The 25,052-nt window shown below is 44.9% G+C and overlaps 1 protein-coding gene across 2 annotated transcripts in view; it reads right to left on the minus strand.

Moving 5' to 3' along the window:
* Positions 1 to 2,755: 2,755 nt before the first annotated feature.
* The window catches only part of LOC142488404 (uncharacterized), a 44,040-nt gene continuing 21,743 nt past the window's right edge, over positions 2,756 to 25,052 (minus strand). For both annotated transcript variants that reach the window (XM_075588894.1, XM_075588893.1), the window contains 2 exons: positions 22,193 to 22,306; positions 2,756 to 6,233 (listed from right to left, as the gene is read on the minus strand). In XM_075588894.1, the coding sequence (XP_075445009.1) occupies positions 4,720 to 6,233; positions 22,193 to 22,306 (1,628 nt within the window). In that variant the 3' untranslated portion in view covers positions 2,756 to 4,719. The remainder of the gene's footprint in view (positions 6,234 to 22,192; positions 22,307 to 25,052) is intronic.

A 25,052-nucleotide genomic window follows, 5' to 3' on the forward strand; every position in this document is an offset into this window, starting at 1 on the left:
CTCTCGTTTTCAAGTATGTCCTGGCATTTGGGATGCAAGAATAAAAAGGCGACATACAAATTAAATTGGGGGAATCCTTGATGGGGTAGGATTTAGGAGTGCTTGTAGACAGCAGGCTTAGCAATAGTGCCCAAAGTCATGCAGTAGCTGCAAAGGCAAACAAGATCTTATCAGTGTAAACGGGCAATGGATGGAAGGGAAATAAATATAATTATGCCCCATTACAAAGCATTAGTAAGACCATACCTTGAATATGGAGTACAATTTTGGGCACCAATCCTAAGAAAAGACATTATGGAACTAGAAAGAGTGCAGAGAAGAGCCACCAAATGAATAAAGGGGATGGACAATCTAACTTATGAGGCTAGCTAAATTAGCTTGAATTACATTAGAAAAGAGGCGTCTAAGAGGGGATATGATAACTATATACAAATATATTCGGGGACAATACAAGAAGCTTCACAATAAATATTCATCCCACGGGCAGTACAAAGGACTCGGGGCCATCCCTTAAGGTTGGAGGAAAGGAGATTTCACCAGCAACAAAGGAACGGGTTCTTTACAGTAAGGGTAGTTAAAATGTGGAATTCATTACCCATGGAGACTGTGATGGCAGATACAATAGATTTGTTCAAAAAAAGGTTGGACATCTTTTTAGAGAGGAATGGTATACAGGGATATACCAAATAAGTAAACATGGGAAGGATGTTGATCCAGGGATTAACCCAATTACCAATTCTTAGAGTCAGGAAGGAATTTATTTTTCCCCTTATGAGATATCATTGGATGATATGACTCTGGGTTTTTTTGTTTGCCGTCCTCTGGATCAATAAGTATAGATATAAGCTAAAGTATCTGTTGTTTAAATTTAGTATATTTTGAACTTGTTGGTCGTACGTCTTTTTTCAACATCATCTAATATGTAACCAAGTATCTCAGACTCTACAGGCGTCAATTAGTCAACCCGATTGAAATGCCAGGACAGTTAAGCAAATATACATTTCTGTTTCTCTCTTATTCTGTATTTCTACTACATAAATTTTATATGAATGTGTTAAGCATTTTATATCCTACAAAAACATCTTAAAAAAATATTTGTACAGAGTTATTTTTTTACCAGTTGTTACAAATATGCATACACAAAACTAATAAAACAATAGTAATACTTCCAGCATTTTGTATGTTTTAATGATATGCTTAATCTAATACAAAGTCTATATTTAAAAAAATGTAAAATAAGATAAAACGTGAACAATTAAACTGCAATTGACAATTGCATGTGACCAAGTCATCTAGAGTCTAAAAAACAGTATCCTTTTAAACAGGTCGTCAGCCTGGAAAATGTATAGGTTCTTCTCCAGAAACCCAAACAGATACATACTTAACGACAGCGTAGTTCTGCTTGGCGCCAAATTCTGTGTGTTCCCTCTGAAAATATCTTCAGATATCCGGTGTCTACTCACACTGTGATTCTTTAGATGAAGCATATATGTATGTAGATCAGTTCCCAGCAGACTTTGTCTTATCCTCTTAATTGAACTCCGTTAAATTCACAATGGTATGGCTCATGAACGCCAAAAAATGAAGGAAGTCTACAAATAGATATAGTGTAAAAACTGAAAAACATTTAATATGCACGTCCAACCAAGTTCAAACTTAGACTGCGGCCATGCTAGCGCTGAGTTTGCTGACCGCGCGGTGCTTGCCGAGTTTAGTTTCGGCAATTTAAATTGGCCCGTTCCCGCTCACACGGTGCATTCTCGTGCATGGGCACATACGCTCACCCACGCTCTGCGCTTACATAAACAAAAAAATGTGATATTTGAGCTCGCTCAGTGTGCCTGCCACGCCCCACCGCACGCGCTTGCGAAATATCTAGGACAGCCGAGTGCTCATGCTTGGAGAGCTGGTGACGTCACCGCTCTCAAGCATGAGCGCGGTCAGCACCAGCGTGGCCGCAGCCTTAAAGTTTCTGGTCAATTCATGTCCTTTTATAATGCCATCTACAGTATGTGTAGACTCAGATTGTCGGCGTTTCCAGTTGGGGTTGACAGCGTCTCTCCTTGCAGCAGCGTTCAGACAGCTCGTCTCCCTTGATAACATCACTGATCCGTCTCCTTCCCTGTCCACATACTGCTGTGTATGTTAGCTCCACCCAGCGCATTTCGTAACTGCTCTGGGTCACTTCCTTAGCAGTACTGACTATTCTCACCTTGCCAGGCTTTACATAGTCTGCTGGTGTCCATTGACTAACTGCCAAAGATTAGTTTCATGCAAAATTCCATGGCATCCAGCCTAGCAATATCATGCATCACAACATACAACTATAGAAATCTCTTAGTGGCATGAAAATAAAAAAAATTATTACATCATAATTATACAATAAACATTATACATATTTTTTTTTATAAATTCTAAATGATCCTCACATGTACTGTACATATCAATATGGGTGCATACTTGGAAGTATATTGAACTGAATATATATAGGCAGGTATACTCTAAAACTGAAAAAGGGCAATTACAATCCAAGAGGATTCTACTGATCTCCTAAAAATGCACCCATGTCAAAATCTATATTAAGACGTCAGGTGTAAGGGGCTACTGTCAGAGACCGCGCGGCGTGGGATCCGATCGTTCTTGTTCCCCTGGAAACATTCCCTGGTTACAGGCCTATAACCAGGAAGGTAGAAGTGCACCACCACAAGGTGGTTGTTGTGGTGGTGCACTTCTACCTTCCTGGTTATAGGCCTGTAACCAGGGAATGTTTCCAGGGGAACAAGAACGGTCGGATCCCACACCGTGGGGTCTCAGACAGTAGCCCCTCACACCTCAAGTCTGGCAGCCATGCGGTGATACCTCCCACCGGAGGAACTCCTTTCCCAGCTCGGGTCCTTCTCCGCTGGTGCTTCTCACTACAGGGGAATCCCTATGCTGTGGGCAGGCCCTACAAACTCTGCTGAGGTGAAGGGACTGCCTGGGGCCTATGGGGAATGGTTCTGGCCTATTCCAGGAAGCTTGACTAGCTCCCTGGACACTACCTCTCCCTCTGAAGGCTCCGTCAGAACTGTCATGCCGTCTCCAGTCCGTGGAGGAAATCCTCCACAGCCCAAGACATCCTCTTCTGGCGGCGCCAACCACAAGATGGCCACCGCGCCACACAAGTCCCATTCTGTGTGGTTGCACCAACCACAAGATGGCCGACGCAACTCCACGAATCCTCCCGAGTGACGGAACCAATACTGCTAAGGAGGTAAGGGGGAGTACCCTGCTATACTCTCTCCCTGGTAAAGACCTCATCGTCTCCGCATGAGAAACCATATATACACTACATACCAATATTATTTATATAATGGAAAATACAAAGCTTAATACTGTAACTTTATAAAGCACAATTCTAAATGGCACTGAATTCACTTAAATTACTTAATATTGTTATGGTGGGAAGTTTTTTTATCATGATAACAATATTCATCAAGATATTAACACCCAATTGAAAACAAAAAGCAAGTCGTCAAAATGAGGTCACTATTTGCAAAACACATTTCTTATACAAATGCATTTCATTCTTAATAAAATGTAAAAAAGCAAATACATTTTAGTCTATTTTAATTTTAAAAATGAAACATTTTTTAATTAAAATTATTTTACAATTAATAAACTACACCCACACCAAGGCCGCTTTTCTTCACCATTTACAATTACCCCCTTCTCTGGTACACATTAATGAGGCATGGGGAGGCGTGGGTTAATAGGCATGGGGGAGAAGGGGGTCAAGAGGCATGGGTGAGAGAAGAGAGAAATGTGTGGGAGGAGAGGAAGAATTGAGTCATGGTGGAAGGGAAGGATTAAGAGGCATGGCAGAGGGGAAGTGGTTAATAGGCAGGGGTGAGATTACAAGCAGGAGGATTCCCTTTAGCTGCAGCATGTGAAAGGCATGGAGCTTCCAGACCCGCTCCCACTCCACTGTCTCTACCAGACCCACACTCAGTCCTCTCTCTGTCACAGTCCCCACCCGAACTCTGCAGCCGCAGATAGAAATTCCATGGTAAGAAGTAATGGTAAGTATTGCATTACCGACATTCTTATTACGGCAATATTACTATGCTAACGGTATATTATCCAACTTTACTCTGAACAATCAAATGTTTTATCTCATGTATGAATCCTCTTGCATTTAAGGAGGCTGATTATCTGTGAAAGGCTTTCCCCACACTATGTACAGTTGAACCCCGATATAACGCGGTGCTCGGGGTCCACATAATGAGACCGCGTTATAACCGGGATCGTGAAATGGCCGCCACGATCAGCGAGGACTTACCTGGCATCTGCAGCTCTCTCCTCTCTCTGCTTCATCAGGCTGCTTCCACGTGCGCGGCTTTCAATTTGACTTTCGAGCACAGAGGAGGGTCCCATGACCCTCTTGGGCTGTTATTGGTCAGAGAAGGGTCATGTGAACCTCCTCTGAGCTCGAAAGTCAAATTGAAATCCGCGCACGTGGACACAGAGAGCTACAGATGCCGGATAAGTCAATAAAGCGTTGAATGTTATTAAAACAAAAACCCTTGGAGATGTTTATAAATCGGGAGCCACACTCCGACCACGTTATAAGCGGATCGCGCTATAACGGGGTTGAGGTTAACATGGAAATGGTTTCTCTCGTGTATGAATCCTGTGGTGTGTGAGGAGGTGGCTCTTTTGAGAAAAGCTTTTCCCACACTATGTACTTGTGAATGGTTTCTCTCCTGTATGAATACTCTGGTGTCTGAGGAGACTGCACTTCATACTGAATTGTTTCCCACATTCTGTACATGTGAATGGTTTCTCCCCTGTGTGAATCAACTCATGGTTGAGGAGCTGTGTCTTCCGAGAAAAGCTTTTACTACACACTGCACATGTGAATGGTTTCTCTCCTGTATGATTTCTCTGGTGCCTGAGGAGACTGCACTTCTTACTGAATTGTTTCCCACACTCTGTACATGTGAATGGTTTCTCCCCTGTATGAATCCTTTCATGGTTGAGCAGGTCAATCTTCTGAAAAAAGCTTTTACAACACTCTACACATGTGAATGGCTTTTCTCCTGTATGAATCCTCTGGTGTCTGAGGAGACAGCTCTTAACTCTGAATTGTTTCCCACACTCTGTACATGTAAATGGTTTCTCCCCTGTATGAATCCACTCATGGTTGAGGAGGTCTGTCTTCCGAGTAAAGCTTTTGCTACACTCTACACAGGTGAAAGGTTTCTCCCCTGTATGAATCCGCTCATGGATGTGGAGGTCCGTCTTCCGAGAAAAGCTTTTACTACACTCTGCACATGTGAAAGGTTTCTCCCCAGTATGAATTCGCTCATGGAGAAGGAGGTCTGTCTTCCGAGAAAAGCTTTTACTACACTCTGCACATGTGAATGGTTTGTCTCCTGTATGAATTCTCTTGTGCATGAGGAGACCCCTCTTAATTGTGAATTGTTTCCCACACTCAGAACATGTGAATGGTTTCTCCCCTGTATGAATCCGCTCATGGTTGATGAGCTCCGTCTTCCGAGAAAAGCTTTTACTACACTCTGCACATGTGAATCGTTTCTCTCCTTTATGAATCCTCTGGTGTCTGAGGAGGTTATCAATATCGAATTGTTTCCCACACTCTGTACATGTGTATCGTTTCTCTCCTGTATGAATCCTCTGGTGTCTGACGAGGTTGTTCTCAAAAGTGAATTGTTTCCCACACTCTGTACATGTGAATGGTTTCTCCCCTGTGTGAATCCTCTGGTGATTAAGGAGGTTCCTCTTATTACGTAACTGTTTCCCACACACTGTACAAGTAAAAGGAGTCACTGCTGTCTGAATCATCTGATGTGAAAGAAGTTTTCCCTTTAGTGAGAAACTGCTCCCACCATCTGTACATGTGAAGGTTTGCTCTCTAGTGGGGACACAAAGGTGTGTGAGCAGGTCCCTGTCCAGTGAGAAATTTTTGCCACACTCACAACAAGCAAAAGGATGATCACCATAGCTTCTTCTTAAATCTCTCTTATACATTTTTCTGGACCCATATTTAGAGTCAGTCTGTGCTGTGTGCTGTACAAGGTCTGTAATTTCAACATCATGTGGCACTGGTTCCTTGTACATGTCCAATATGTGGCAGGAATCATTGTTTTTTGGCACTTCTGGGCTGCGAGGAGTCAGACAGCTTCTGGATGTATCAGAGCTCAAGTTCTGTTCCTCATTCAGGCCGATCTCTAACAGAAATAAACAAAAAAGACAGAACAAATGTTTTTCAATCTGTAAATCAAATTACTGAACGCACATTACAAATCCAAAACACTGAAGAATTTACTCCACCAATACTTAATTAACAAAATGTTCTCTTCACCCAGGGTTTTAAAATGGTGGCCTATGTACATCCAGTGGCCCCTGATGACTTTGGTGGTGGTCCCCGAAGACCTGAAATGTATTTATAGCAGCTCTCACAGTGAAATAATTTTCATACATATATAACGTGTATTTATTACTGTATTCATAATTTAAGGGTATATGTTAGTGATGTACAGAGTACCCGGAATTAACCGGTGTGACGGTGAGGGGCTACCCAGGCCACTAATAAAGGTCTTATGCCCGGCTGGGTACCCCTGAGCCATATTGGGGAATTGTGAATTGTTAGCTCTGCAACCCAATCATGGCAGGAACACTGGTTTTGTGAATAAAACTGTATGTGTGTGTTTTACTATTCAAGGAGTGTCGACTAGCGGACGAATCCCTGCTTCAGCACAGACCAGAATAGTAAGACCGGGCAGGGGAATGAATCACATTCACGGTACCCTGGTATATGCACAAAACCGCAGAACTCTATGGGGGGTTCAGTACATCTCCCACCAGGTATAAGGTGGCGAGAGTTATATGTTTTTAAGTTAAAGTGGATCATATGGCAAGGTTTCTCTGTATAAGTTTAAAAGAAAATGTTTTTAAAAGTCAGCACACAGCAGTTTAGAGAGAGGCTTTTCAGCTAACTTTGACTAGGAAGCGCCTAGAGCGCTGAAACTTGCGGAGGGTGTCTTTCAGGTGAAAACAGGAAAATTCATATCACGCAATTTTTATACATTTATATGAATATTGATGAATGAAAGCCCCTTATTTTAATTGTTCCAACAGGATAGGCATACTGGGATTGTCATTCAAACACCAGAGACAGAGGAACCCCTTAATTGATAATTGCACTCACTTAGAAATGCCTGGCAGGAAATTCCTGTAAATGAGCTGAAGCATATCCAACTCCGGACTTCTAAGGCATCAGTGTTCATTAATGATCTTCCCACAGCTTGTAAGGAAGCCTCAATACACATGTATGCAGATGACACAATCCTGTATGCACACAGCCATAGCCTCTCTGACCTTCAACACATACTTCAGTCTGACTTTTTGAGACTCGAAAACTGGATTTCCCAAAACAAACTGTTTTTAAACACTGACAAAACTGTAACAATGGTATTTGGGACCAAGACTAAATTTGTAAAGCTTCCAGTGACTGAGCTCCTGATTAGAACCAACGCTAAAACCACCCTAACACCTGTCACTAGTTTTAAATACCTGGGCTTATGGTTTGACTCCCACTTAACATTCGGGATGCACATTGATACCCTGACAACCAAGACCTATGCCAAACTAGGGGTACTTTACAGGAACAAATCCTCCCTAAGTCTCCTGGTCAGAAAGCGTATTGCACAGCAGATGCTAATGCCAATTATTGACTATGGAGACATAGTATATGGCTCGGCTCCTCAAACGCACCTTAGCAAACTTGACACCCTCTACAATTCAATTTGTCGTTTTGTTCTCCAATGCAACTACAACACACATCACTGCGAAATGCTCAAAGAACTAGATTGGTCATCACTAGAGTCTAGGCGCAAAGTTCACCTTTCCTGTCTCATCCTCAAATACTTTCTGGGCAAGCTACCCAGCTACCTGAACAAGCTCCTCACCCCTACCACATGCAGTACCTATCACCTGAGATCAGACTCCAAAAGACTATTCATGGTCCCAAGACTCAACAAAGTATCCGGACGTTCCTCCTTCTCCTTCCGTGCACCCCAAAACTGGAACAACCTACCAGAGACTCTCATATCCACCACCAGCTTAAGTTCTTTCAAATCTAAGGCTGTCTCACACTTTAATCTGGTCTGTAACTGTTTCATACGCTCATAATATATATTTTCTTTAACTGTGCATGCAATGTCTTGTATATAAATGTATACCTTGTTCATTTATGTAACTGTATTTGTAACCATGTATTATTTGTTTTACTCTGTGCCCAGGACATACTTGAAAACGAGAGGTAACTCTCAATGTATTACTTCCTGGTAAAATATTTTATAAATAAATAAATAAATAAAATAAGGCATCCCGCTGGCTTGATGCCACAATGTCTGTAGAGGCCCGGAGCTTGAAAGGCTCAGACCGAGAAAGGTTTGAGGGATCTAGAGTACCCTCCATGTTGTGTAAATGTCCGGGCAGTTGGCAAATGGCTGCCCTGCCCAGACTGAACAGCGCCAGGTAAAGGGGACGGGTCTCCTTTGCTAAGCGGCAAAGGTGTGAGGTTAGCGCATGCCCTTATCGGACGGAGAATCCCCTCTGCCAGGTTCCTGAAGTATTGGCAACTCCGGGATAGGTGGGGATATTTCTTCCCACGGAGAGATTGGCTGCACTAATTAGGTATAGGAAAGTTAACCCTATAAGAGCCCGTGCTGCCCGTCACCTAAGATTCATCCAAGGTAACAAGATTCATGCAAGAAACATATAAGCTTCAAGATTTAAAAATTTCATCACGAACTTCGTAAGATCTGAGATTCCAAGAAGCAATACTACGGAGACAGAACGATAGAAGCAGCTCCGGCGGAGTAAACAGCAGTGACAAGTTGCGCTGCTGATCGAGGACTGTTTCAGGCTTTTTTTGCTCCTGGGAAATTGCTCCTAGAGACTTTGTTTTGCAACATTTCGTTTTGGGAACATTTTATTTCGTTTGACCCTGTTCCCGTAAGTGTATTTTCAAGTGTAATTGTGTAACATAGTGCGTATGTCATTTGTGGAAATAAATTACAATTTATATTATCTCTTCGCTTTGCTCAATCAATGATCCCGGTATTTTGGTGTTAAAAGTGCTGGTCTCCCATGACACCCGGTACCCGGCCTTACCCGGCACTTTTTCAGCTACATTACCCAGACCCAGCAACTGAGAAGTGGGCACGGCGTTGGGTAATGTCAGGGTAGCTGAAAATAAACAAATCACTTACCTGCAGCCAGCGACGGAAGACATCTATGAGGTCCTGTTGTGGTGTCCGCATCAGAAGTGTGTCTTCAGCTGTCTGTCCAATAGGAATGCTCCTGCTACGGTCACATGGTTCCCCGGCTCACACTGCTTACCTGCTGCTGTGCTGTGTAATGGATTCCTGCTGCTCACACGCCGGCTGAAGACACTTCGGATGCTGTCACCACCACAGGACCGCTGCTGCATAGATGTCGCCACGGTCTTCCTCCACCCTGTAGTTAAGTACCAACCGGGTAACCGGCTGGATAGAACTATTGATTTTGGCCGGGTACCCGTTACCCGTTTTTTTAATAAATCACTACCCGATACAACACAAGTACATGTACATCCTCCAAATTATTATTAACATTGAAGATGTCCATGAGAAGTAAAGTTAAGGAACTCCTGGTCTATCATATTAGTGTGTTAGTTATATCAACTAAACAAGACAGCAATGTACAGTATAGTGTAAAGATACTGTAGATGCCCATGTATGTCTTTATATAACGCCCACAGTGTACTCAGCGCTTTACAGCAGAAACAATACAGTACAGGGAATTATAATACAATAAGTGCAACAAACAAAATCAGACAATAGGAAAGGAAATCCCTGCCCTGGAGAGCTTACAATCTAAGTGATGCAGTGACTACAATGCCCATGTAGTCTTTAGTCATAAGGGGAAAAAAATAGATTCTCTTTCAGTTCTCCATAAAATAAATAACTCAGCCTCTGTTCTCCAAAGTCTGAATGACACTTGGGCGGAACGTAACCTCTGCTTGGTAACCAAGGCTGAACAAGCCCTGAAATGGACCAAAATATTGTTTTTAGAGAAGGCCAATAAGCCTGATTCGATGCTGGTGACCAAAATTGAGAAACAAAAAGTCTAAGTATAATATCCACTCTATAAGACAAAAATCAGGACCACTGACTGTCACACAACGGTACTGAGCAGACCTAGCAAGTTCGTTGGATCGCTAACCCAAGACACAGAGTTCAAGAAACGATGTTTATTTGCAAGGTCAACAGAATAGAAGCACACAAACGTACACAAAGCACACAATTATCCACTTTGTGACCGGCCTCTAACCTGGGAAAGGATTGGATTTCTCCCCACAGAGTAGGATACAAGGAGGTAGTGCCAGGGGTAGCTGCAATAGTCTCTCTGTTTCCGGGCTGGGGAAACAGTCCGTTATGGGGTACAACAATGTCCTGGGGGCTGCTTGGAGAGCAGGCTGTAAGGAATCGGGGAGCACACCCCTGCGGCGTGTTCACTCTTTACCTGCCGCTTCTCATCATTCTGCGCACCTTACAGAGCGCGCGTGCCAACGCTGGGCTTTCACTGCTCCCACGGAGCTTGGCTCCGCCCCCGATTGCGACGTGACGCCCATGCACCGCTCCACAGCTGCGTGTCAATCACTCCCACCTGTCTCCTGTCATCACAGCCTATCCCTGTCTCCGCACAAGCCGCTCCACCCCTCTGTCCTATTGGTCTGTCTGCCTCATATACAGAGGGTGAAAAAGAATGTACACCCTTTTAATTCTATGGTTTTACATATCAGGACATAATAACAATCATCTGTTCCTTAGCAGGTCTTAAAATTAGTTAAATACAACCTCAGATGAACAACAACACAACATATTACACATGTCATGATTTATTTAACAAAAATAAAGCCAAAATGGAGAAGCCATGTGTGAAAAACTAAGTTCACCTTATGATTCAATAGCTTGTAGAACCACCTTTAGCAGCAATAACTTGAAGTAATCGGTTTCTGTATGACTTTATCAGGTTTCTCACATCGTTGTGGAGGAATTTTGGCCCACTCTTCTTTACAACGTTGCTTCAGTTCATTGAGGTTTGCGGGAATTTGTTTATGCACAGCTCTCTTAAGGTCCCGCCACAGCATTTCAATCGGGTTGAGGACTGGACTTTGATTGGGCCATTGCAACGCCTTGATTCTTTTCTTTTTCAGCCATTCTGTTGTAAATTTGCTGGTGTGCTTGGGATCATTGTCGTGTTACATGACCCAATTTCGGCCAAGCTTTAGCTGTCGGACAGAGGGCCTCACATTTGACTCTAGAATACTTTAGTATACAGAGGAATTCATGGTTGACTCAATGATTGCAAGGTTCCCAGGTCCTGTGGCTGCAAAACAAGCCCAAATCATCACCCCTCCACCACCGTGCTTGACAGTTGGTATGAGGTGTTTGTGCTGATATGCTGTGTTTGGTTTTCGCCAAATGTGGTGCTGTGCATTATGGCCAAACATCTCCACTTAGGTCTCGTCTGCCCAAAGGACATTGTTCCAGAAGTCTTGTGGTTTGTTCAGATGCAACTTTGCAAGCCTAAGCTGTGCTACCATGATCCAAACAAACCATACTTGTTGAGTCTTTTTCTAATTGTATTGTCATAAACTTTAACATTTAACATGCTAACTGAGGCCTGTAGCCTGAGATGTAACTCTTGTTTTTTTTGCAATTTCTCTGAACATTGCATGGTCTGACCTTATGGTGAATTTGCCGGGACGTCCACTCCTGGGAAGATTGGCAACTGTCTTGAATGTTTTCCACTTGTGAATAAATCTTTCTCACTGCATAATGATGGACTTTAAATTGTTTGGAAATGGCCTTATAACCCTTCCCAGATTGATGGGCAGCAACAATTGCTTCTCTAAGATCATTGCTGATGTCTTTCCTCCTTGGCATTGTGTTAACAGACACCTGAATGCTCCAGACCAGCAAACTGCTAAAACTTCGGCTTTTATAGAGGTGGTCACACTTGCTGATGATCAATTAATCAAGGGCATTTGATTAGCACCACCTGTCTTCTACTTAGCATCTTAATTCCTATGGAAGCAGTAAGGGTGTACTTAGTTTTTCACATATAGCTTCTCCATTTTGGCTTTATTTTTGTTAAATAAATCATGACACGTTGTAATATGTCATGTGTTGTTGTTCATCCGAAGTTGTATTTACCTAATTTTTAGACCTGCTAAGGAACAGATGATTGTTATTAAGTCCTGATATGTAAAACCATAGAATTCAAAGAGGTTGTACTTTCTTTTTCACACAACGGTATGCTCAGCTGTGCCACTGGCACTTTGGCTGAGCATAGTTCATTGTAGCGTTGTGTTCACTCGTTCCTGTTCCTGTCTCTGCCTTGCCTTTGCTGATTAACCTATCGTGTACCGACTCGGCTTGACTTAGGACCCATCTCTGGATATCGACCTCGGCTTGCCTCTGACTACTCGTATCTCTCCATCCCTGACCATGACTATTGGACATTCTACTATTCTACTGGCTCCAACCCCTGACCACGGCACCACGGACACTGACTACTCTACTGGCTCCTACCCACAACCTCGGCAAGTATCAGGACTAACCCACTCTCTCCAACCCAGACCCGGCTACGCTGACTAAACACCCTCCAGGCGTGCCTCCGCTGCTGTGGGTGCGCAGTTTCATACTTTCCCACCTCAGTACCGGGGTCCCGCCTTGTTCATGGTGAGCGCAAGCGTTACACGAGCACACAATAGATAAACAGTCCTTGGAGAAATTACTGGTAGAGGCTGTACCACTAGTTTGGGGACCGACCTCTACTGGTTAGTTGTTGCAAGGGGTAAATAGTATCAGCCCTCTGAAGCAGGCAGGAGCTGATGGCTGGAGACATTCTTTTTTGTTTCAATTTTTTTATTGGTTTGCTTACATGTGATCACAGTTAACATTTTTTGTCCGCATCACACGGATGGTAAATCTCCATTTACATTTTTGTGACATTTCTCTTAACATAACTACAATTTTTTTCGTAACATTTTTTGCATCTGTATATCTTATACATTGTCTTGTACAACATTAAATGTATCCATTAGTTTTCTCTTATTTGGGTTTAATCTTACTTTATGATCAAGGATAGGTCAAGAGTAGAGATAGGAAAGAGGGGGGGGCAAAAGAGAGAGGGATGGGAGGGGGGAAGGAATGGGGGCGGGGAGGGAAATTGAGGCTCGTGTGGGCAGAGCTCTGACCATCGATCATCTGTCTTTAGGATAGGGAACATAGATCCCAGACTTTATGGTATTCCTCTAATTTTTGGTTGAGCTGGGCTGTTAAGCTTTCCATTAGTTTAATCATGTTCAACCTTTTAATTACTGTCTGCTTCGAAGGTACATTTATATTCTTCCAGGCAGCTGCTATTGAGCATCTGGCAGCGGTGAGGACAAAATAAATCATTTTCCTCAATGGGGTGGGAGTCTCTTCAACGGGCTCGGATAACAAGTATATCAGAGGATCTCGAGGGGTTCTTGCCCCTGAAATGTCAATTAACATATTTTGGATACGGAGCCAACATTTTTGTATTTGTGGACAAGTCCACCATATGTGTACCATATCTCCTCTCAGGCCGCACCCTCTCCAGCATAGATCCGGTGTGCCTGGGAAGATCTGGCTCAGTCTACTCGGGGTTAAGTACCATTGAAATAGAATTTTGTATATATTCTCTTTTGTCGTTGTGCAAATTGGGGTTTTAGATGCCGATTCCCAGATATCCTCCCAGTCTATCTCTATATTGAGGTCTTCAGCCCATTTTAACATATACTTATGGTTTTGGGGGGTTGTTTTTGCAGTCAGTTCCATGTATATTCTCGAGATCAGTCCCTTCTGGTATATACCGGTTTTGCATAGTCTTTCAAATGTTGTTAAATTCGGAAAGCTCTTGTTCTGCGATATTGTTTGCAGAAAGTGTCTAATCTGTAGGAAGCTAAAAATGTGGATGTCCTGCATTTGGTATTTTGTTTGTACCTCTTGCAGTGTCATGAGTTTCCCTTCTATCACCAGGTCGTCTGCCATTACAATATTAAGCTCTTTAAATTGCCTGAAGGAGTTTTTCAGACATCCTGGTGGGAACGCAGGGTTTTTAATTATAGGGGTTAATAGCGAGGGATTTGAATTTAATGAGTATTTTTTATTTTTAGAACAGATTTCCCATGTGCACATCATCGACCCCAGTTCAAATCTTCCAATTGGTCCCCCACCCTCTGTCTCCCTCCAGAGGACCGACCTCAGAGAGTGGGGGGAGGCGAAGACCGATTCCATCTCCAACCAGCATGTGGAGATTGGATCATTATTCCATAATACCACTTGTTTTAGCTGGGCCGCTTGATAATATTTGGTTATATCTGGGACCCCCATACCTCCGCTCCCTCTCAGCGCTAGCATCACCGATCTTGCCACTCTTGGTCTTTTGTCATTCCATATAAATTGGAAGAGTCTATTCTGAATATTTTTCAGTTCGGTTATTGGAATTTTTATCGGCAGGGTCTGGAATAGATAGCAGTCTTGGTCAAATATTCATTTTGACTGAGACCATTCTGCCTATCCAGGAGATCTGGTTTTATTTTTTCAAATAGCGGTGGATAATTACTCTTATAGAGATCCCGGTATGTTTTTGTTATTTTGATTCCTAGATATTTAATATTGTTGGAGTTCCACTTATATTTGAACTTAGACTGTAAGAGTTTCATTTCCGGTATTGGAAGAGTCAAGTTCAAGACTTCAGATTTATCATTATTAATTTTATACCCGGAAATTTTGCCAAATTGGTTTAATTGACGTTGGAGGTTAGGTAATGATATCAATGGGTTAGCCAATGAGAGAATAATGTCATCTGCAAAAAGAGATATTTTATAATTAATCTCGCCTATTTTGATTCCTTGGATATTTATATCATCTCTGATTGTGGATGCCAGTGGCTCAATTGATAATGCAAAGAGAAACGGAGAAAGGTGGCAACCCTGTCTGGTTCCGTTTTGGATCATAATAGGAGTCGAGTCTCCCCCTGAAATTTTAACATAGGCAGTGGGCGTCCTGTACAGAGCTCTAACGCCCTCCAGGGAGGGGTCGTAAAATCCAAATTTTAACATTGTTTGATCCAAGAATGCCCACTTTATTCTATCGAACGCTTTTTCTGCGACTAAACTCAATAGAATAGCCTTTGTGTCTGTCAGGTGCACATGGTCTATGATGTTTATAACTTTTCTGGTATTATCTGAGGCTTGCCTATCTTGGACGAAGCCCACTTGGTCTTTGTGTATTAGTCTCGGCAGAATCGGCGACAATCTGTTCACGAGGATTTTACTATAAATTTTCAAATCTGAGTTTAGCAACGAGATGGGTCTATAGCTTCCACATTGGAGAGGGTCCCTCCCCTCCTTGTGTATTATGGCTAGGTTAGCCATAGACATTGAAGAAGGTATGGGGGACCCCTCCAGGAATGAACTGAATGTCTCGAAAACATACGGGGACAGCACCTTCTTGATTTTTTTATAGTACAGGTTTGTGAAGCCTCCTGGGCCTGGAGTTTTATTTGCTTTTAAAGACTTTATAGTATCCGACAGTTCTTCTTGGGAATTTTTTTTGTTCAATATATGTGCTTCTTCCTCTGTCAGAGTCAGTAAGCTGCTTTCTCTAGATACTCCGCTATTGCCGCAGATCCTGTATAGCCAGCCTGATTGGAATGTAGATTATATAATTTCGTATAGAAATTCGAGAATTCCTGTGCAATTTCTTTTTCATTATACTGTATGTGATTGGCCCTGCTTTTGTTCGGATTAGTGGGATTTGAGATTTAATTCTCAGACCTCTAAATTTGCTGGCCAATAATCTATCTGCTTTGTTTCCTTTTTCATAATATCTTTGGTCTGTCCACCTTAGTGCTCTCTCTACCTCGTCAATTTGGATTCGTTTTAAGTCCATTCTAGTTTTTTCTAGTAATTTTAGGAGTTTTTTTGAGGGATTATCTTTATGTTGTTTCTCTAAGGAAACTAATTTTTCAGATATTTCCTATTGTTTTTGGTTCTCTTTGTTTGTGTGTGCTGCGATGGATATCAGCTCTCCTCTAATCGATGCTTTGTGTGCCTCCCATAAAATAGCTGGTGAGGACACAGAGCCTTTGTTGAGGTCAAAATACTTTGATAATTTTTGTTTGATCGTCCTCTCTATCTCTTTCGAATTTAACAGAGAGCCGTTCAGTTTCCACGAATATCTGCTATGTTTTTGGAGAAAGCACTAGTTCAATGGGGGCATGGTCAGACCATGATATAGATCCTATATTAGACTGGGCGGATGCCTGGAGAATATTTTTGGTACCTAGAAAATAATCAATCCTCGAGTAGGTCTGATGTGGGGCTGGTGCTGAGATCTCCATGTATCTGTAAATGCAATTTTTTTTTTTTATTTCTCTAAATTTCTTAGAGTTTGTTTGAGTCTGTCTAGACTGGGTTGCCCCAGGAATTATAGTTTTGTCCAAGTCCGGAGTGTGAACTATATTCATATCTCCTGCCACCAGTAAGGAAGATAATGCCTCCTGATCTAGTGTCTCCAAGACTCCCTCTAGGAATTCTGACTGGGATTCATTGGGGGCATAAATGTTGAGGAGTGCTACCTTGTTTCCCGATAAGGATCCTTTCACTAATAGGTATCTGCCTTCTGGGTCTGCTAGTACCCCTTCAACCACGAATGGCGTGTTATTTTTAAATAGGATAGCCACTCCTCTTTTTTTTGGCCGATGCAAAATATGCCTGGGTATATGTTTGTTTAAACGTGTTTGGCGGTATGTTTGAATTAAAATGGGTCTCTTGGAGAAACAGGATATCCCCTTTTGTCTTTTTGAATTCTTGTAGGGCTAGTCTCCTTTTTTTGTTGGAATTAAGGCCCTTGACATTTAATGATACTATTTTTATTGATGATTTGCTAGCCATAGTTCTGTTAAATAACCGAAACAGTCTTGGTCAATCACTTTCCCAGGGTGGTTGATACTCCTCTGAGGACCGATCAGGTCTGTGTCCCAGCTCCGTCCATCTGTGCCTCGGTAGGGGAGGGGTAGGATGGGGAGAAAAGGGAGATAGAGAGAGGAGAGAAAAAGAGTTGGTTTTTTAAGATAAACCCTGAGGTGGGATCCGTGATCACCTGTGTGATCCGGAGTTTGGGCTTATTGCCCGTTGGAGACGACCCCGAGTACCCTACACGGATAGCCCACGGAGATCATATCCCTGATCCCCTGACTTTCACAAAGGAAGTTGACCTGTATATTGTAAAAGAAGATTTATTTATTTTTGTGTGTGTGTGTGTAACTTTTTAACCAGGTATGGTAAGAATATGACCCTTTTGTCTGCACGGTATCTCCTGTATTACACTTTAAGCTAGTAACACTTAATAACAACTTGATCAATACTTTACAACAATAATAACCATATCAAGATCAGCGCATGGACTCTCTCGTCCTTCCCCCATCCGGTCCATCCATTCAGGATTATTCTTAATTTCTGGTTTCAGGGGATACGGGGGAGAATGTGCATATAAAACATCTAGCTGGGAGAGGGTGATTTACAATGGAGGGAGGCATGGGTGGGAGTAGGTGGGGGGGCGAGTGAAGGGCAGGGAGGGAAGGAGAGCAGGTGGGGGAATACGAGGGGTAGTGGGGGTAGGGAGGGGCAAGGTGGGTAAGGGGGTGAGGGAGGAAGGGGCTGAAGGGTAGCGGAGGGGTGTGTGGATTTGGGTCTGGTATAGGGGGGTGGGGGGTGGAGGGGGAGGATAGGACAGGGACAGAGGAGATAGGAGGGGGGCAGGAGTAGGGCTGGGGGGGAGGGGGAACCGTGTAGGGGGAGGTACGGTAAGGAGTAGGTGAAGGGGGGGCGGGGGTTGGGGGTGTGGGGATAGGTAGTGAGACACCTATACATCAGGGTTGCCTTCATACGTGATTTTTGTTTCTAGGGGGGCGAGCAAAGAGGGGGAACCAAGGTTATTGTATATCTGAGTTTGGGGAAACATTCTTAACTTTGTAGCTTTAATAATAGTATACAAACATTTAGACCTTATACATTATCTTCATGCTCTTGAGCGTTTTTCTGTTATTTCCCTCTAGACTCTCAGGGCACTTCTTAGATGTTTTGACAGCTGTACCCTGTAGTGGGGATTTATTGGAATCTCTAGACATTTCTACCTGCCATGATAGCAGTGTGTCCCCCAGTGAGAAGGGGTGGGAGGAGGGGGTGGGGGCAGGGGTCGGACAGGCTGGGAAGGGGGGCAAGGGGGTGAGGTAGAAGAGGGAGGGAAATTGGGGAGGCGTGGGGAGTGCTGAGGGGCAGAGCGGGGTGGAGGTGGGGGGGAGGCGGCGGGGGGGGGAGGGTGCTGGGTACTGAGCAGGAGAGGAAGATAGTTTTGGGGGAATGGTAGGGGTAACGGGTGGGGGAGGGTAAGTCGGAGGTGCATAAGTATATGTGCAAGCTTTAGGTATATGTGTGTATCTTATGTTACAGCTATATGGGTTAGTATCTTTTATTGGTTCTCCCATGGACCATATGTGCCTATAGTGTACATTTTGAAATTCTATTTCTAATCTAACCTGTCCCCAAGGCCGGTGAGGAACCACACCACTCTCCTCCAGGCTTTAAGTCTTTTTTGTAGTTGGCACTCGCTTTTTTTCTTTAACGTTTTTCATGTTTATTGTCTCTCCCATTGAGTCTCTGTGTCCTGTCTCTTTAATGTCTCAGGAGCTCTCATCTGTATGTCTGCAGCGACCTCTTGTGGCTTTTTCTGGCATGGCTCAGTTTGACTTTGACGTCAGGACACCAGCAGCTGTCTCAGCCTCCGCCGTCCTCTCCTCCATCCACATCCCCCAGCTCTCCATCCGCAGCTTTGAGGTGAGTTAGGGGCTCCAGGGGTGGGGGTGAGTCTTTCCCCGGTCTCCTTGTACCTGTAGAAGTGTCGAGGGGTATGGGTGTAGGATTGTGTAGGTGGTTGCGCGGGAGAGGACAGGATCAGGAGAGGGTGGGGGGGAGCGGGTGCAATAGAGAGGGGTAATTAGAGGGTGTCTTGGAGGTTATGCTCTAGGGGGTGTATGCATATTAGTGTGTTTCAGTGTGTGAGCCAGAGGAGGGAGTGGGGGGGGGAGTAGGGGTAGCAGGGAAGGAGAAGGAGAGTGGGGTATGCAGCAGTGTCTCTGGTTCTCTTAGTCTTTGAAATTCTTTCAGCTTTTTCATCTTTGTCTTTGTCTTTAGGTTCACGGCTTTTCTGTTTAAGTCTCTCGTCTGTTATTCTTCTGGCTAAGCCGCCTCTCTGAAGCTCTGGGACCTCTGTCTGTCTGGGGTAAGTTATCATCCTCTTCATCCTCTTCCTGGCTGTGTCTTCTTATAGCAGGGAGTCCCAATGCTCGCCGGAACCCAGGGGTTTCTTCTGGACGAGATATCGTGTGTAATTTTCCCTTGGCATGTACAATTAATTTGAATGGGAAACCCCATCTGTATCTGACTTTCTGTTCATGTAGATGCTGTGTTAGTGGTTTCATCTCCCTTCTCTTGTAGATAGTTGTTCTGGAGAGGTCACTGTATATTTGGATCTCTTCATCTTGGAACATTAATTGGCCCTTCTCTCTGCTTTTTGTGAGTATTTGTTCTTTCGTTCCGTAGGAGTGGAATCGGACAATCACATCCCTCCTCCTTCTTGGGTCCTCCTGTCTGGGGCCTGGGGCTCGGTGAGCGCGATCCAACTCCATATCCTCCTGCTTCAGCTCAGGAACTAGATGGTGGAAGAGTTCTTTGAGGTAGGTGGTAAGGGATTCCGCTGATACAGACTCTGGGATATTTCTCAGTCTCAGATTCTGACGCCTGTCTCGATTTTCCTGGTCCTCTTGACCGTCTTTTAGCATCGCAATTTCACCATCTAGCCGGTTTATTTCTTCCTCAGTCGAGGATTGCATCGCTTCAATCCCTTCCACCTTGCTTTCCAGCTCCTCTGTTCTTTGGGAGAGCGCGCGTATATCTAGTTTAAGGCTGTTAACTGCCCCGGCCAGGTCTTCCTGGAAGCCTCTCCTCATTTTATTAAACATCTTGTCCATATAATCTGCCAGGAATTCCCTTGTCATTTCGTGTCCCAATAACATTTCGTCCTCTGGAGATTGCTCGCGGGCGGGCTTATTCAGCGCACGAGTCGCGGCGCCATTTTTGGCTCTCTCCTCCCGTTCTGCAGTGCGCTGCGACGGGGTAAAATAAGTTGATACGCTCTTTGTCTGCTTGTCAGCTGCCATCCTGGATGTTGGTTGGTTCTAATCAGTATCTTTGAGAAACTTTTGTGGTCAGATTTTGCTTGTTTTATCACCTTCTTTCTCGAGGGGATCGGGAGCTAAGTCCCTAGGCTTCCATGTCAGGTGACGTCACTGGAAGTCTGGCTGGAGACATTCTTAAAAAAGTCTTTGGGTGCTTGGCTTGGTTTTCTCTGCTTTGTTTCTTGGCTCAGGACGCACCAGAGCATATGGAATCGGGCCCCTCAAACAGACAGGGGTTTAGTTCCGATAGTCCACTCAGAGTCCTGCTGCAAGCAGGACCCAGGAACTTAGTCTCCCGCAAGAGACTCGCAGTACAACCCGCAAGGTATACCGATAAAGTCCCCTCAAGAACCGAGTGCAGAGTGTAACGGAGTGCTCACCACAAACAGAATCGACCATGGGGTCAAGGCGGGGATTTGAGAATAACCAACCTCCGGCCGCAAGGGAGCGTCCGGAGTGTAGATTGGTAATGGGTAGCCAGGTTGGAGAGGTCAGAGTTGTAGAAGGTACCTGCCGAGGTTGGGGTTGGAGAGGTGCGAATCGTCGTGGGAACTTGCCGTGGTCGAGTGCAACGCTTACGTGAGCCCACAAACAAGACCAGACCCCGGTACTGAGGTGGGAAGGACAGTGCCACGTACCCACAGCAGCGGGGGCGTGCCTAGAAGGCGGATTGTTCACGTAGCCGGGTCTGGGTAGGAGAGAGAGGGTTAATCCAATATACTTGCCAATGGGTCCTGGTTTATAGAGAGCTGCGTAGTTAAAATCCATAAGCCAATGGTCTGGAGTAGAGAAGACAGCGTCGTAGAAGTCTGTGAGCCTGCGTCGTGGAGAGGTAAATGTAGTGGAGGCAAGCCGGGGTCGGTACACGAAGGGTAAAGCTGTGGAGAGACTAGGACAAGGCAAGGCTAGACACAACAGAGGATCCACACAAGGCTACACTTAGTTATGCTCAGCAATGCATCTGAGCACTGGCAGGGTATTTAAGCAGCAGGAAGCCAATGGCAAAGGAGGCGGAGTGGGGGCGCGGCCACAGCAGAGATCAGGATAGGTGGAGGAGGACAAGGGGCTCATTAGGGCTTGACGCGCAGCTGGAAATCGTTCCGCGACGTCACGCGTGCGCCACGCACGCAGGAGGCGTGGCGCGTCCGAGGGGGCGGAGCCAAGGTCCGTGATGAGCGGTAAAAGGAACGGGTGCGCACGCGCTCTGTAATGAGAGTGGGGTTGAGCGCACCAGCGGGATGGGGAGCGGAGGCAGCGGCAGTACTTTGGGTAAGAGAGGAGGGAACATATTTGCCAGAGGACAGTAATTTCTTTATGTGATATGTCCGGCCCACAGTTATTTTACATTTTCTCCCATGTGAGTTTTGTTTGTTTTTGAACTCATCCATTATTTCTCGGTCTCTTTGGGTAATACCCAGCATACATCTCACCTTATTTATTTGAGTTGTCTGAAGTTTCTGAATTATCTTCGCAGTTAGGGTTTCAGTTTCACATCCATACATGAGCACAGGCAGAATACACTGGTCAGACAGGGGAAGGGTCCCTTAAATTTGTTTTCCCAAATGTGTTTTTATCGAAAGTATTGCTGGTCAGATACCCATAACTCTGCATTTCCAACCTTTATACGTGTTCGAGAGCCATATTGCGCTTCTAACTCTGCTGCATGTGGCTTGTCCCAGAACACCCAGCAGGCCTGGGGACTTCCTATGAGAGGCAATTAACCATGAATACTCGCTAAATGTGACTATGCGCCTTGTAACAAGATAACATCCCTCTGTGCAGACAAAGGGGTAAAGGTACTCACCCGAGACAGGAAATGGAACAGTTTCACTCTTTATTGGGGTCAGATGTTCCTCAGCGTTCGCCTCTTCTTTCTGCGACTTAATCTCTAAACTCTCCGGTACAATCACTGGGAAACCTGGCAACAACAAAAGGAAAATCCATCATGTAAAGCTGGGAGTGGGAGCTCTTCACATATAAGTATACGGAAATACTCTATACTGATTCCTAGGGGGAGGAGTGAACTGATTGATTTTACTTTGTTATTAACCCTTTGAGTGCTGAGGGAGTCTTTACTCCTGAGTGCTGAAAAGATTTTGGAGCTACCAATGTTCAAATAACAATAATATTCTCAATAAAACATTGGACAAATCATTTTATTTTATTATGTGGCCAGGTCTTCCCTTTGGGAATCCCCCTTGTCGGCTCCCCCCCCCCACCCCTCGTGGTTCCCTACCTCCCGATGTGGCAGTGGAGGTGCAGGGTGCGCTCAGCAAGTGCAGGGAGGTTGAAGCAGGAGCAACTGGGACGCCGGAGATCCACAGCGGCTCCCTTAGTAGGGCACCACCATCTTGAAATGCGTGTACATGCACAGTACTTTTCACACATGCGCAATGGACCAATAGTTGTGCCGGCCATCTTGGTACACCCCCGTCCATGCACAGTGTCTCTCCACAGAGCGGCGGCCAATAAAGAAAGGACTCCGCAGCAACTACAGAAGGCCATAGGGCTGCAACAACACATGGCCCACGGCAGCCAACATTTGGCGTGCTGAGGAGCACAACAGTCGGAGCTGGGACAGATAGAGGTGAGGTGTATGTGCAGGGTGTCAGTAGGCTCCTGCACTAGGCCAGAGACCCCTTGTTAGGCCCCAGCTAGGCCCAGACTCCCCTGTGGCTGCTATAGGGACAGGTCCCTTAGACAGGGACACTGCCCCACTTAGCATCATTAGTGTCAGGGACACTGCAGAATGCCGCAAAGCAGTTGCGGTCTGGGACCGAACCACCACCGCAAAGCTAGAAACTCATCACGGTGGGATACTCCAGCCAGACACTACCCCACATTGAGGTGGACGCCTTCGCTGAGGGCAACGGCGTCGGACCGTCGGTTCTCCTTTCGGTGGTAACAGGTGCTGGAGCACCTGGCAGGTATCCCTATCTGGAAACGGGATAATGGTCAGCGCAGACTGTCAATCTCAGAAATTTAGAAAGACAATAATAAAGGCAATTTGTTAACACCATAAAAAGTAATGCACCCACAATGTGGAATGTGAGACAGGGAGAGAGGGGGGGGAGGGGAGATAGAGGGGAGGAGGGAGAGAGATGTGTGAAACTATATAAATCAACTCACACGGCCTTGTGAGAGCCCCTTCCCTCAGAGAGATAATGCTTCAATGTCAAATCAGATTTTCTGGGTCTTCAAAATCAGACACGTCCTCTCAGTAATTCCCAATCGGGTATGGTGAGCGAGTGGCACCTCTCCGACCGTCCTGATTCTGTTCCTGGGATCACAAGCCTAGGTTGGAACCTCTGGAGCTCTAGCAGTTTATGCTATTAATTGCGTGTGAAGTGCTTTCCCCGTTCTCGTTTGCCACTTTGTGGCGTCTTGACGATGAGAGCGCTGAACTGCTGCCAGCTAGTGGTGTATACTGTGAGCCCAGCAGGTTTTTGCTACTACTATATCCCGGCTATCTACTTGCCTCTATATGTGACCCCTGTAGAAATTGTATTCAGTCCCAAGCCATATGATCAGCTATTTCTATCAGCACTATATCTGGTATATATATCTGGTGCATATAAGGGGGGTCATCTGACTGCTCATAGATTATGGACTGTACAAACAATACCTCTACTTGAGTCTGTTACCATCAAAGAAGAATACCCGATGAGATGGTTATACCAAGGAGGACTAATAGTGCCACTACGTGAGAGGCCACTTACCTGAGGGAGAACTACACATTTCAGGAGCCATCGGTTGATACCATCAGAGGGTGTTCAAAATCTTTCCCGTTCAATCACGGCACTTGGTAACCCATGTCATAGTACATGGAATGCTTGTTATATTTTTATCTGATGTACGCAGATTTATTACCCTTTTAATATATTTTATTTTTTGGACATACTTCACTATGTATGTTGTGCGCTGTTTTTCTTGTCATTTACCCCAACCGGAAGCCTGCAGTTAAGTGGGACCGGCCACGATCATAAGGATCCTGGTAGAATGCATCTACGCATTGGCTTTGCTGGACACCGGGTCCCAAGTGACCATTATATACTGCCCCTTCTATGACCTACATCTTAAACACCTGCCCTTACAGTCGGCGGACCAGATGAAGTTGTGGGGACTCAGCAATGAGGATTACCCCATCGAGGGCGTGATAAAGGTACGTATAAAGATACCACAGCTGAACACCGGTAAGTCTCACATAATGGATGTGGAGGCTCTGATATGCCCCGCGTGAACATCCAAGCTCCCCAATCATCTTGGGGACCAACGCCGATGTGGTGCGGGCGGTAATTCGAGCCTACCTACAGGACGCCGGCGAACTACACGTCTTCTCTACGGATCCGTCCAGTTCTGACGGAAGAGTGCTGCAAGGTCTCAGCCCAGGAAGGATGTGGTGACCTGTTCAATCACACCAAGGGGTTGACCGAGATTCCACCAGGGGGAGTGAACATCAGTATGCAGCATGCTGCTATCCGGGCCGAGACGAGGCCGATCATCTCTTCTCTCTGGAGAGTACGCCCCAGGAAGACGCCTACCAAGGCTACAATCTTATGCCAGGGGTACGAAAATGGAAGTCCTCACTGCTTGGGAAGTCCAAGGTGTTTATCCAAAATATCTCTTCTTACATCATGCCCCTCGAGCAGGGTCAACGGTTGGGT

Source organism: Ascaphus truei, chromosome 2, assembly GCF_040206685.1.
Source record: "Ascaphus truei isolate aAscTru1 chromosome 2, aAscTru1.hap1, whole genome shotgun sequence".
NCBI classification, from domain to species: Eukaryota; Metazoa; Chordata; class Amphibia; order Anura; family Ascaphidae; genus Ascaphus; species Ascaphus truei.